The sequence below is a fragment of the Coturnix japonica genome, chromosome 9 (assembly GCF_054131305.1).
Source record: "Coturnix japonica strain WE chromosome 9, WE-NBRP24, whole genome shotgun sequence".
NCBI classification, from domain to species: domain Eukaryota; kingdom Metazoa; phylum Chordata; class Aves; order Galliformes; family Phasianidae; genus Coturnix; species Coturnix japonica.
Genome location: NC_140671.1, coordinates 27,722,141 through 27,735,237, shown reverse-complemented (window position 1 = coordinate 27,735,237; position 13,097 = coordinate 27,722,141). Strand labels below are relative to the sequence as shown.

General features: G+C 46.9%; 1 protein-coding gene across 2 annotated transcripts in view; it reads right to left on the bottom strand.

Moving 5' to 3' along the window:
- Positions 1 to 13,097, bottom strand: part of FBXO42 (F-box protein 42) — a 34,526-nt gene that overhangs the window by 15,675 nt on the left and 5,754 nt on the right. For both annotated transcript variants that reach the window (XM_015882276.3, XM_015882275.3), the window contains exons 2-4: positions 11,042 to 11,308; positions 8,519 to 8,635; positions 3,521 to 3,655 (exon numbers count right to left, since the gene is read on the bottom strand). In XM_015882276.3, the coding sequence (XP_015737762.1) occupies positions 3,521 to 3,655; positions 8,519 to 8,635; positions 11,042 to 11,291 (502 nt within the window). In that variant the 5' untranslated portion in view covers positions 11,292 to 11,308. The remainder of the gene's footprint in view (positions 1 to 3,520; positions 3,656 to 8,518; positions 8,636 to 11,041; positions 11,309 to 13,097) is intronic.

The window sequence follows — 13,097 nt, the reverse complement described above, 5'->3', positions numbered from 1 at the left end:
GGGCTGGGAGCAGAGCTGAGAGCAGGGTGCTGAGGGCACACAGCTTAAGGGTGGGCATGTGATTTTCTGAGCCCTTCTTGCTTTCTCCTGCAGCTGGAAGGAGAATGCAAAGCAAAGCAAAGCTTGGCCCAGGGTGGGAAAGAAGACCCAGAAGGCACAAGCAAAACTAGCAGCATTCTTCCCTCTGATTTTAAAAAGGGATTTCCCAGCTCAGTACACGGCTCCAACAGGCAGAAGCCAAGAGCTGGACTCGTGAGGAACATAAACCAACAAGTGAAGGAAGGGGGAAAAGTCTGCAGAAACACATGGTTGCTTCAGGAGTCTGAAATAGCACAGGCAGGCCAGAGGGATACAGCCTGGAGACGTGCTCTCAATTCTGCCAATAAATTATCTTCTGCAGCATGAGGATGATGTGGATGTGAAACACAAGGGGAAATGCTGACGGGTCTGGGTCAGTGCTGATGGCTTTGGCAGCCTCCCTCTGGACCTGCCAAAGGATGAAGATGGATATGGTCTCTAGCAAAGAGTGGTTTATAAACCTGCAGAGGGAACCAGGATAACTCTTCCCTGCCACCAGGGCAGAATAGTGCTGGGTTGGCCAATTCCATGCCTCAGCATCACCACAAAAAAAAGCTCTCATCACATTGTTATGTGCAGCTCCATCACACCAAAGGCACTGATTGGCTTCAGGTTTCTTCCATGACTGTTTCAGCCACACGAGAATTCATATTTAGGAAGCACCAAAGATCTATCAACACCAAAGCCTGTGCCCTCACTGCAAGAGCAGCATGCTGTAGCTTGAGCTGCGGAGCTGAGACGAACCCTTGCCTCCAGCTGGATAAACAAACTCCAGCTTCTATCACCTCCAGCCCTCGATCAGGATTGTCTCTGCGTAGAATGGCCAAAAATCAAAGCAGATTCTGATTAAATATGCAAATAAAGGCAACGAAAGCATCCCCAGCACCAGAGAAAAGCGCTCACCAAGGCCAGCACCTGCATTCTAAGCCCATCTAGCCTAATAGGATATTGCAGCTGAGAGTTCAGAGGCATTCCTGTTCATGTTTCTAAAATAAAGAGCCTGCTGCCTACTTGCCTTTGTAAGGCATTATACCCCACCAGCAAAAAGAGCTACATGAAAGCTGGGCATTGGCTCTCTTGTTCTGTTCCAGTCTAGTAAGCAGAAAGTCAATGCCATCCTTATAGATCTAAGCAAAAAGTACTTTGAAACCTCTAAAATTAGGGTGTCTCGTTTTTTTGAAGCAATTATCTCCCTCCCCCATCTCCAAGACTAAAGAAGCATGGGCTAATTACTTCTTTGAAGGCTAAATATTTAGTCCCAGATTCAATGCAGCAGCTCAGATTGGAGGTGAATTACTCAGCTCTGACGTCATCTCATTTAATGTCTGCCCATAAGAAAACCCAAACAAAAACAACAGGCACAAACAACCAAAAAGAGAGCTTTCTCATGGAAAAGCCCTTTAGAAAGGGGCAGGGATGAGGCTGCTCCTGCTCACATGTGGCACAGCACTGGACAGGCTGCAAGGTATTCAGCATGGACCTGGTACCATGCTCTGGCTGCCTCTAGGCTACCCCATGGCTCTCATTAGATAAGATGCCCATGATTTATAAGGGCATACGTAATCATGCATGATCAAACCTCCTTGTGCCAGAACGGGCCTGGAGGAGAAGCCACCATCTTCCCCTGGAGAACAACCACTCCAGAAAGCGTGCAGAGCCAGTGACCTGCAGCAATGGGGTGGGAATTCCTCCTCAACCTCCACCAGCAATTAGCCTGCACACACCCTGTGCCGGAGCAAGCATTCATCCATCAATGTCAGCTCTCCTTTTAAAATGCCTCTCGTGTTGTTTACATCTAACTCTTAAGTTTCAAAGCTCTCTGCTTTTGCCCCCTCCAGTCACTATTCTTTCCCAGGCAGTGGGTGCCAACACTTTGGTTAGGGCACCAAAAAGCAGCTATGTGTAAGAAACCACCACCGGCACAGGCAAGGGTGACTCATCTTCTCTGAAGACTGATGAACAAGAGCTCTCTCTGTTCACTGAGACTGCCCCGAAGTTTCAGTTGTGATCTGATCTCGCTCTGTGCACTCATGACAGCATGCAGAAATATTTCCTCGGGGGATCTTCCCATGGGACTTAATTCTGACACATATTCCCACAGGACTTGTTCTTTTTAACAGCGCTATTTGTTAGTAAGGCAGCGGGAATTTCACCCTGTGAAATACCAGCAGGGTGTCTGAGATGCAGAGCTGGGTGCTGGTGGTTGGATTCATTAACGTGGTGTGAACGCTAAGGGCAAGTTGTGCCCCACATTGAATCCGACGGAAGAACTTGCTGGGCTGCAAGAATAGCTGGCCCGGGTCAGAGCAAAGGTCTGCATAACCCAGCATCCTGTTTATGCTACCCATGGCCTCTTCTCCAGCTGAGCAAGGAGGAAGGAGCAGGTGAGTACTATGGCTTAGTAGGAGGAAGAGCAAGAACACTGTGGGTTATTTTCTTCCTCCATTTTAAGCCCAAGCCTGCCTAGCTCTCACCTGTCCACATCATATGCCGGATGTGCAGATTCAGAAATCACACTGAAATGTCAAAGCGTGTCTAGAATTGCTTCCCCATGAGTGGTCATCAAGCACCAAGTTGCATTAACAAAGTTCCCAGATAACATTTGAACACAGAAACATCCTGATCTTGTAGGATTCCACATTAAAACAAAAACGTAGTCAAGAAAATACATCTTTAAACAACGATCAAGTAATCCTCAATACTTACCCAGCACACGAAGCACGGTCAGAAGGAGCTCGCATCCAAGCAGATAACTCAGCAAGGAAGGCATAATGAACACTGAGCTCCTTTTCCTTTCATTTTCCCTCATTAAATATAAAGCTTTTACCCAAGCAACTAGCTTTATATTCACATCTTGCTCCACATCACCAAGAGCTGCCCAAAATTCTGCTTTTTTCCAAAAGTTCTGTTAGCCAAATTCAAAAACCCACGGAAAGCAAACACCTGGTGCATGACATTTCAAGTTTAAAACCAGCATGGGAAATAACGTGGCATTTTCCTGCTCCGTACACAAGGGCTGCAGGAATGTACCTGCTTTCCCATGTTTTCCTGGTTGCTCTGGGCTGCCAGCATAGGCACACTGCATCCATTCCTCCAAATACCTAAGCAGCAACTAGCAGAGATACTCAAAAATCTCAGCTTTGGGACAACAATTCTTATCAGCACGAGCTCTTGTAACTACAGTTCAATGTCCCTCAGCATGCACGGCGTGAACCGGTGCTGAATAACTTCTTCAGATGAAGAGGAAAACCAGAAACAACTCCATCTGCCTCACAGCACCTTGCTGCAGGCAACAGATGTGTGTCCAGGATGTCATCTGGAAACCATTAATTGATAAAATAAGCTGGGACCACTCAGCCTGGAGGCAAGGTGAGTGGTAATGAAGGCTCTGACAGCAGGACAGCTGGAGAAGGGTTAGGGAGGGCTGTAAAGCCACACTCACCTGATGCCAGGGGCCGGATCCACTCTTTGCTGTTCAGATCAAGTCTCCAGAGGTCATTGAAGGCAGCGTTACAGCTGCTTTGCGTGCAGCCTCCAAACACGTACATTGACTGGTTGGCATCGTAATAACATGCACCTAGGAGAAAGAAAACCTTGCATTAGTTCATTTGCTTCTCCTTATGTTTTGGGTGCAAAATAATTTGCTTTCCCCCTGAGTTTCAGATGAGGGAAAAGCCAATAGGCCACAGCAACCTTGATAAAGCCATGAGTTGGCTCAGGAGTACCCCAACCCAATGTAAACCTCCAGCAAGAATCTAAGACGATTATACTCTCAAGCAGAGCTGCTCCTGAAAGTGCAATGAAAGCTGCCTTAGAAGCTTGCAGTTAATTAGATTAGCTACGATTAACACATTCAGCATGCTTACCTACTCTAAGCTATTTCATATTGCTTACGGGGCCGCCAAGGTTTACTAAGCAACAGTCCGGTGTGCTTAAACACAGTCACTTACTCTCTTTTTCCAAAGCCGACAGCATTTTATCATATCTCATCACAAATAGGCACCATTGAAACACAGGCACCTTACAGGAGCATTTAACATATAACATGATCAGTGCCTGCACAGAGGTTCCTTGATTTACTATCAAGTTTGGTAGGAAGCAATCACAGTAACTCACATCTATGCACACATCCACCAGAACACAGGAGAAAGTGGCAGTGTTTTATGCTTTGGGAAAGCCAAAAGGCATGAGCTGGGGTTTGGATGGGGGAAGAAAGCATTGCCCTTGCAGTGACAAGTGATATATTGGAAAATATACAGCAAAAAGGCAAAAGAACAAGTCAAAGTTCAGGCACAGAGCAGCATGTGGCCCTGGGGAGAGGGCATGCAGAAGCCCCTCCAGGGCATTTGGGACCAAGCAGCACCGTAAATAACCAACACAAGGCAAGCTGCAAGGTCAAGGGCGGCAGGAGGGCAGGGCAACTTCAATAAAAAAGACAAAGAAGCAAGAAGGAAATTCAAGTTCAGTGTGTGCAAAATTTGCACAGCAGTTCTGACAAACAGCCAGTATATTTTGTGCTGAAATAAAAGCCAAGGTATGTATGTGTAAGGGTGAAAGCTGAAAAGCTCCTTCTCTTTCTCTATATCATTTGCTGTAGGCAGATGTTCATCATCTCCACAAGCTCCAAAATAAAAAGATATTTGGATTAGTTGGCCTGGCAGGACACAGGATTGCTCCCGAGGAACTTGTACCAACACAAGACATCAGCAGGAATAAAACCACACAATGCAAAGTGAAGAGTATGTGGATTGAAAGGACTAAATGTGCTGATGCCCCATTTTGGTACAATAGAAAAAGCTTTGCTCCAGACCAGAAGTGCATCCCTGGCTTCCACCAGCCCAGCATGGCAGCCTTTAGGGATAGCCCTTCCAGAGAGGAACAGCCCTTTACTGCAGCCCACCCAGCTGCACACCACAGACATTCATCTCCCCATCTCAAGGAATGAATCACACCGTAACCCAGCACAATGCTGCAGCTCTGCGGAGGGCAGCGCAGGAGCAGTGGCCTTTGCCAAGAGACCTATTGTGTGATGAAGGGCTTGTCATGCAGATCACCTGCCTCCCCCATTGAGAGCCTGCTGAAAAGCCAGAAGCCCCCATACCCTTGGCTTTTTGCTGCTGCAGCAGCTGGCCACACAGCAGGACTGGGGGAAGAGCAGGATGGGGATGCATGAGGGCAGCATCCTGGGCTGGCCTGGGTGGTGTGAGACCACCCAGCTCTCTGTGTGCATACCTCAGGGCCCTTGCCTGCAGCTGAAGCCTTCATCTCAAACCACATCACACCAGGGTGCACAGCACACACCTACACACCATGCGAAGTACCCAAGGAGCTGCTTTTTGGGTGGAGGTAAAGCAGTAGCAGAATAACTGTGCAGGCTTCAAATTTACCTTGGTAAAAAACAGGAGAAGGATTGCACGACTCTGCTGGGAACAGGATAGGAATAGCAGGGAAGAACTAATGAACAGGACCAACCTTCCTTGAAAGCTTTATGGCATACTTAGAGGCCCACTTGCCCCCTAATCACAACAGGTTGAGTGCCTCCTACCTCCTCCCTTGGCATTCCTGCATTCACACAGCACAGCCCATTTATTATTTCAAGGGGAGGTGGCAACATTCTTCTCCTCTATTTGGATTTAAAAGAGCAACCAGCCAGCCAGGCACCGTGACGTCTGCACAGCGTGTATTTTAATCCTAGACCAAAATAATTTAGGCTGTGCCTTGCCTTCTTCTTCTCAGTGCATCATCAAAGCTTCTGAAACTAATGAAGACAGGTCAGTTTGAGAAAGAGCACAAGGGAAACCTCCAGTTTGATACCAGCTCTTCTGGGGGTAGAACAGACCCAGGGAGAAAGAGGTTTTCAGTTTTCCCTCTGTGCTGCACAACAGCCACTAACAAAGTGTCTGAGATTTGCACCCGAAGTGTGAGAGGAGCAAAATAAAGACCAGCAGGCTGCAACTGGGAAAGGAAACCTAAATGCAACGCAGATGCCCTATATGATAATGAGGGCATTGACATTTTCAACACAATTTCATTATTTTCCTGCTGCTTTCAGCCTAGGGACAGTCAGAAGGTAGTGAAACAGAGCCAAGAGACAAAGAAAGTCGCTTAGCTGCTGGGTCCCCTTGCACTTGGGAAAGGAGCTGCCCTTCCTATTACACCAACAGCTTTCCAGCTTTTACCTCTGTCATCTCTCTGAGTAAATGTGTTTAATTAGTCACCATCCTGGTACCACACTCCCCAATCTGTATGGAAAAATCAGTACTTAAACACAGTCACTGCAAAACCATCAAAGGAAGAATATTTCTGGCTCAACGGTTGACATTCCATTGAGGCCTTTCCTTTCCTGCATTCTTCCACCTTTTGACATCACTTTCTGACTGTGGCCAGTGATTTCACTGCATGAGTCACCGTGCTGGTATGATCTCCATAGGTTCACACAATCCACCTAAAGAAGACAATTAGACAACTATTCCCAAGTTTACACTTTCATAAAACTACCTGGTGTTCACCTCAGTAACCTGTGAGTACTTCTTTCATTAAGGCTGTGTGTTTAAATCTCAAGGAATAACATGACTGATAACTGCACAGTGTTACCCAGCTTCACTTAAATCCTTCAGCCAACTTACAGCCCATCCATAAAGTCTCTTATCAGCCAAACTTGTCATATGATCAAAGACCTCAACCAACGCCTCCCTCTCTGTAAAACTCCAGTGACTTACATTAATTATTCCTTATCAAACAGTTTTTTTTCTATTAAGTTCTTCAGAATTTATCGGAGACAATGACCTCTATTTAAAATTCCCCTACTTGTCACGTTAAATATTGGCTCCTTATTAGCACTTCTGAGATATCTCTAATAAATCTTGGGAAAAGAAGCAGGCCTAGCCAAATCTTTGATGCCAGCAACCGTTGCCTGTTGACTTCAAAGGACTCATGCCTGCCAGATGACGTCTTCCCATGAAACCTGCCAGGTCACCCCTAAAAAATGGGTTGTGAGACCTCCTCCGCACCCCCTTCCCAGACTTCCCCTTCCCACTTTACCTCCTCTCACTGCATATTAGTGTTTGAGATCACAGTTTTCCAAGATTCTTTGCATTGTGATTAATGATTTGTTGCTGCTCACAAAAAAGGAATCTGAACCCAGCCCAGCTTTGATCAGACCTTCCTCCAGGCCCTGATATTGGGATCCACCCACAGACTCATGCAGCTTTGCCGCAGGGAAAACAGATCTCACAGATCTGGAGAACTGTTCCAAACAAAAGAAGAAGAAAAAAAAGTAGTTTAAATCAGCAAACAAGTTAATCCAGATTAGCTTTCCATGCGTAAAGTACATTAATAATGCTTTGTTACTAATCATCATTGACCAGAGCCAGGACACTGGCAAACACAGAGGCTAATACAGACCACAGGCTCTGAAAGCAGCAGTTAGGCCCCATCACTGGAAATGTTTAAGGCTGGGCTGGATGGGGCCCTGGACTGATCTAGTGCCTTATTTAGTGGTTAGCAACCTTACCTGCAGCAGGGGGTTGGGAAATAGGTGATCTCTAAGGTCCCTTCCAACCAAAGCCATTCTATGAATTCTATGATTCCAGAGCCAGTGCAAAAGCAGAACACCCAGAGGAACCAGTGCGCATAAAATACACCCCAGCAAGTAGATAGAAAATACATGCAAACCTGCAAGTCATCACTAAGCACCTTATAAGCACTGCTGCTAAAATGCAGCAATGAACCCTGGTTCCTTTTACTGAGGAGGACAATGAAATCCTTGAAGAACACAACGCCATCAGCACAATGCCTCCCAGACTTGTCCAAGCAAGAAGCTGCATATTCTGTGTGTCAGTTGCTACATAAATTATTCCTTAGGAATATGAAAATTTTACAACTTCTTGCTCTTGGAATCACACCACTTAAATCATGTTTATTTACCTCCTGAAACGTGAAGTTTGCTCCCCGGAAGAGCTGAGTTGAGCTCCCTGAGAGCTCTGACCCAGTGATAAAACCACAAGGACTGAATTTTTGTCATATTTTAAGCCAGTGCCTGGCACAGCTCAGTGTTCTTGCAGTACAAATAACAAGTTTGATTTAAATATCTTTCCCTCAATGGGAACTCTTCCTCTGTTCCATAAACTTGTAAACTTGGAAGCAAGGCAAAAATGCAGCCATAATTTAAGCGCTGCTGTCAACCAAATTGCTGACTTCTATCAGCAAATCACACCCACAGGAAAGGAGCTTACTTCAATATCTCTCGGGTGCAGCCCTTTGTGCTTTGTTTTCAGGCATACCACGCTCAACCTCCTCCAAGTTACTGCTCACAAGCTATGAGACGGAGTGCTGCAGAAAGCAGCCAGCACACAGCACCACGTGCAGCAGGTGACACAATGCAAACGCCTCATTACAGCTTCCTGTGGTCGATCAGGAGCTTTGCTGGGCAGTTACTTACTGTGTGAGAAGCGTTGCGTGATGGGGGTTCCTGGGTAAGGGTAAGTGCGGCTCTCCCACTGAATGTTTCCTTCTTGCACTGCTTTGATAAAGCCATGATAACACTGATGGGCCACACCTAGAAAAAGACAAGATGTCAGCAGAATTTGGGGCATGTTAGGAACAAAATGTGTCTGCACGGTTGCACAAGCACATCCAAATCCAGCACATACTAGAGCTCTACTAAGTAGTGCACGACAGCCTTTGTAGGAAGCACTGAACTTGGAGAAGCCAAAGTATCACATAGATGTGTAGTGAGTAGCAGCGTGACAGCAGTTATTAAAGAACCCCTGCATTCAGATTTTAATGATGCTGGTAGAAATTCAGAGGATTTAAGAGAATAAAGAGTTGCAGAAATCAGCATGTTATTTGTTGAAAGCTTTCCTTCAGCTTTCCAGGGCATGGATCTGCTTATTGGAGATGGCTCCAGCTCCTGTGCAAAGCAGGCCAGCTCTCCAGCCACAATTCACTCAGTATATGGAGTGCACACGACTGTGCTTGTGCTGAGAAGAGTCAGAGGCTGGTTGCTGTGGGAAGAAAGTGGTCTGCTGCCGACTGATGACTGCAGCAGCTCAACAGATGCTCTGTGGCCACAGCACCTGCTCATCACTCAGCCACATCCCTGCTGCCTCAACGTGCTCTGAGCAGGTACATGGGGAGAAGATGCAGCCCCTTGTGCATGTGCAGCAAAATACCAGCTTTGAAAAAGCACACAGAGCAGACTCTGATTTAGCTGTAGTGCTTGGATGCTAAAGAAGGCTTTCAGTGACAGCATGCAGATCTGAGCCTTGCCATGACCTGGTGTCACAGGGGCTGCACCAGGCAACAAATGCACTTGAAGCAGCGGAACCTGCTGAGATTTTTCCCAGGAGTTTGCTTTGCTGCATGCCCTGTGCCAGGAACACCCCCAGCAAGAAATCACACTCTGGGATACACAGCAGGAAGCTTTAAAAAATGAAGCTGTGGGTCCTTCCCCAGCAGCTGGTCCCCAAGAGACATGTGGGAAACCTAACATGAACCATAGGGTTCAAAGCAGATGCATCCTGACAAACAGGAAAAATTAACCAGAAGAAAACAGATTGGGCATTTACCTCAAGTGACCTCTGTGATTCGCAGGGCACAGGTTAGCAATAGGCACTTTAAAAAACACTGCAGCTGCCCAGCACCACCCTGCAGACTCCAGATGGACGACTCCGCAATGCCACGGGCTGCTCTTCCCTCCCTGCACTTCAGGGATGTTTCCCACAGCCTCTTTTGGGGTGACTCACCGGGTGCTGGCTTGTTCCAGCTGCATCCTTTGCACCTCTTAAGGCTGCTTCAGGAACAAGGATGCGTGAGAAAGCAGCAACAAAAGGCCACGGACACTTGAAAACTTTAAAGCAAAAGGGTGCAGATTGCTGAGGCAGCAGTAACAGAGCACTGCGCATTCACTGACCCAAAATGATGCCAAAGTAATGGTGCAATGCTACTTCACAAGTAGCATTGCTGTGTTTTTGTTCAAGCCTGTTAAAACACTGGGCAAAGCAGAGAATCCTTGGAATCTCAGCAACGCCTCACATGTGCAACAAGGCCACAAGTGAGACATCGCCCCACACACCTGCCAACTGTGTGCAGAGCCAGGGGCAGAATGCAGACATTTCTCACCCGACACCTGCTCTGCATTTTCCAGAGGAAACAAGCTGCCCTAGTGCAGCAAGCTGCCTGGTTTCCCACACATCTAACCATGGTATTTCCTCTCAAATTGCCTGTTTTTATGAAGCTTGCTATCAAAATTTGCATGGCCAACACAGCAGTGTGTTCAGAACACCAGGAGCTAAGGCTGCACAAGGACCCAAGTAAAACTACTTGTTATATCACAGCTATATAGCATTAAATTATCCCCATAAGGCTTCAGAATTAATGATGCAGAGAAACACAGTTGTATCTCAGAGCTACCCTTTCAGGATAACTGAATATGCAGACCTGTATTAATGTAGATGCAGTTTATACTTTGTCACTTCTCTTTGGCAGAGCTGTAAGAACCAAACACTGTTTTGTTTCCAGCCAAAAGCACAGACTTTGGTGATGTAATTACTGAGCAACCTGCAGACAGTGCACAACTACAACCACATTAGACATGGGATGTTGGGAATGGAGGATTGCTGTGTATGTGCCAGGGAAGAAGGCTGAATGCAGGGTCAATGTTAGTTAGCAGTGTATAGGTAGTGCTCAAAAGCAGCAATAAGTGAGCAACTTTGTTGAAAGGGGTTTAGGGTTTTGCTTTTTTCTACTTCAAAAGAGCATATCCAGCAGCATCAGAGCTACCAGAAGTGCTTCAGCAAAGCAAGGGAACCAACAGTGTCGGCTGTTTGCAGACACTTTGCTGAAATAAAATTCAAATAGAAAACAATAGATGAGCTTAAAGCAAAACACAGAGCAGCTGGAACACAAATCAATGTTCCCACAATCACAATAATAAATGCATTCTCACTACAGCTGTTTGTACCTTTGATTAGTCGATACCACTGTTTGCAGACAAGGGCAGCAGTTTTGTGCTCCTGATAGGGGGAAAGGAAGGACAGGATATACTCCAAAACCTCCTCGGGGAGCTCCAACATGGATCTGTTATGCCTGGGCTCCTCCACCTCCAGCTCAGCATGTGGCTCCTCATCTTGCTCCATTGTTCCCTCAACCACAGCTTCTTCTGGATCCACGGCCATGAAACTGTCATCTTCACTGTCTGAGGAGCTGGCCATGGCATTCCACTTCACAGCTGCAAGTGGGGAAAAAAGAGAACACTGAGGTCACCAAAAGAAACTCAACAGCAGCAGAAATATAAACTGAGCACTACGTTGCTCAGAAAGGCCTATACAGAGCTCTGCGTCAGAAAGCTTCAAACCAAGGACGTGGTTTTTGCAGGGCTCTGAAGCAGGCTGCACACTGCTTCAGAATGAGCTCACAACTAAGCCTCCTCTGCACGTGGACAAAAGGCTCCAGACAAATGCTCAACCACCGCCATCACCAAAGCAAGGAGGCTCACCACTGCTGGAGCAGCAAACACATCACAGATGTGTTAAGATTGGAAAAGACCACTAAGATCACAAAGTCTGACCACAGTCAAATCCCGATTTCTATCCTCTGGAGCTCCAGCACACAGAATAATCACAGCCACAGATCTTACTGCAAGATCTGGAGGAAGACAAACTGTGTGCAAGCAGCTTAGGGTGTAGGAGAGCACCTGCTTTGCAAGGCAGGAGCTATAGGAAGCCCTGCTGCTGTTCCCCTGTGATCTGCAGGTGTCGTGCATCCCTGCAGGTGCAGAAGTTCCAGGCAGCTTTGCCTGGTCCCCTATGCTTGTAGGAGAGGTTCTGTGTCTGATGGTGCTGCTTGGCTGTGAAAGGCTTCCCTAAGAAAGAAGGTAAAGAAACAAACCTGGACCTGAGATGGTTTTTATCCTTCCTGGGATGCCACACATGCCAGCATCGATACCAGCGGCCTCAAAGGATGGAGATTACAGCAAGCAGCACCCGCAGGCAGAGTGCATGACACCACGATTAAAATCAGCCCAACTTTGCTTCCCAGCACAGCTTCCTGCTGGGCACATCTCTCCCAGACATCTTTTTTGTAATGCTCATTAAATACACACATGCAATCTCAACATTCTTGCTGCAAAATTACAGGAAGCCGACTGAAGAGGAAGCTGGCAGGGCATCGGGATGGCAGCCTGTGCTCTGGAGAGCAAGGAAATCCCTCTGCCTTCCCTTAACTGAACTGAAAATGACTGCAGAGTATTCAGGACTTCATTACGGCTTTACCAGACCTCTTGATATCATTATACCCAAATGCATTCACTTAGCTAGATCCTCATTTCCTAAGCATAACAAATTACCATCCTCCAAGTTCACACCCACAGCGTGCTATTTTTTTGGTGAGGAGAACAAGATTAGTAATGAATTCAGCTCCAGATAAACAAGTGGAAGGGATATTTGGGCACCAAGCTTGACATGCCGTAGATGCAGATCTGTTCATAGGGCATGAGACCAGGGAGCTGGGAACAACCGCAGATTGCAACACTCACCTTCCACAGTGATGGCAAAAGCCCTGTGCTATAACCCTGCCCCAGTGCCTCAAGGCAAAAAGGCCACAAAGCTCAAGCACCCCACCAGCTCCTAAAGGAGAACATCCAATATCAGTAGCTGTGCTAGCTGTCCCAGGGGCAGAGAAGCTCTCCGGATGCTCTTTGCTTGTGCTGAGCTGGGACTGCAGCTTCTACACAGACTAAAGTTAATATCTGAGCAACACCAACACTCAAAAAGCACCAAAGTGATTTGCACAGCTGTGTCTCATCAAAAAGCACGTGCAGTTTGATTCACTTGCCAGTGAATCACCCAGCAGCCCCGCTTTGCTCTGACTGATGGCTACAAAGCGTCCCAAAGCATCACCCTGTGGCTTTGCACCTTCCAGCCCCCAGCACAGGGGAGAGCTTTTACACTGCAGGAGCACAGACATATCAGAGCATTTAAAAGTCAGCTTCAAGCCTCACCAAATGATCTCAACCGCTT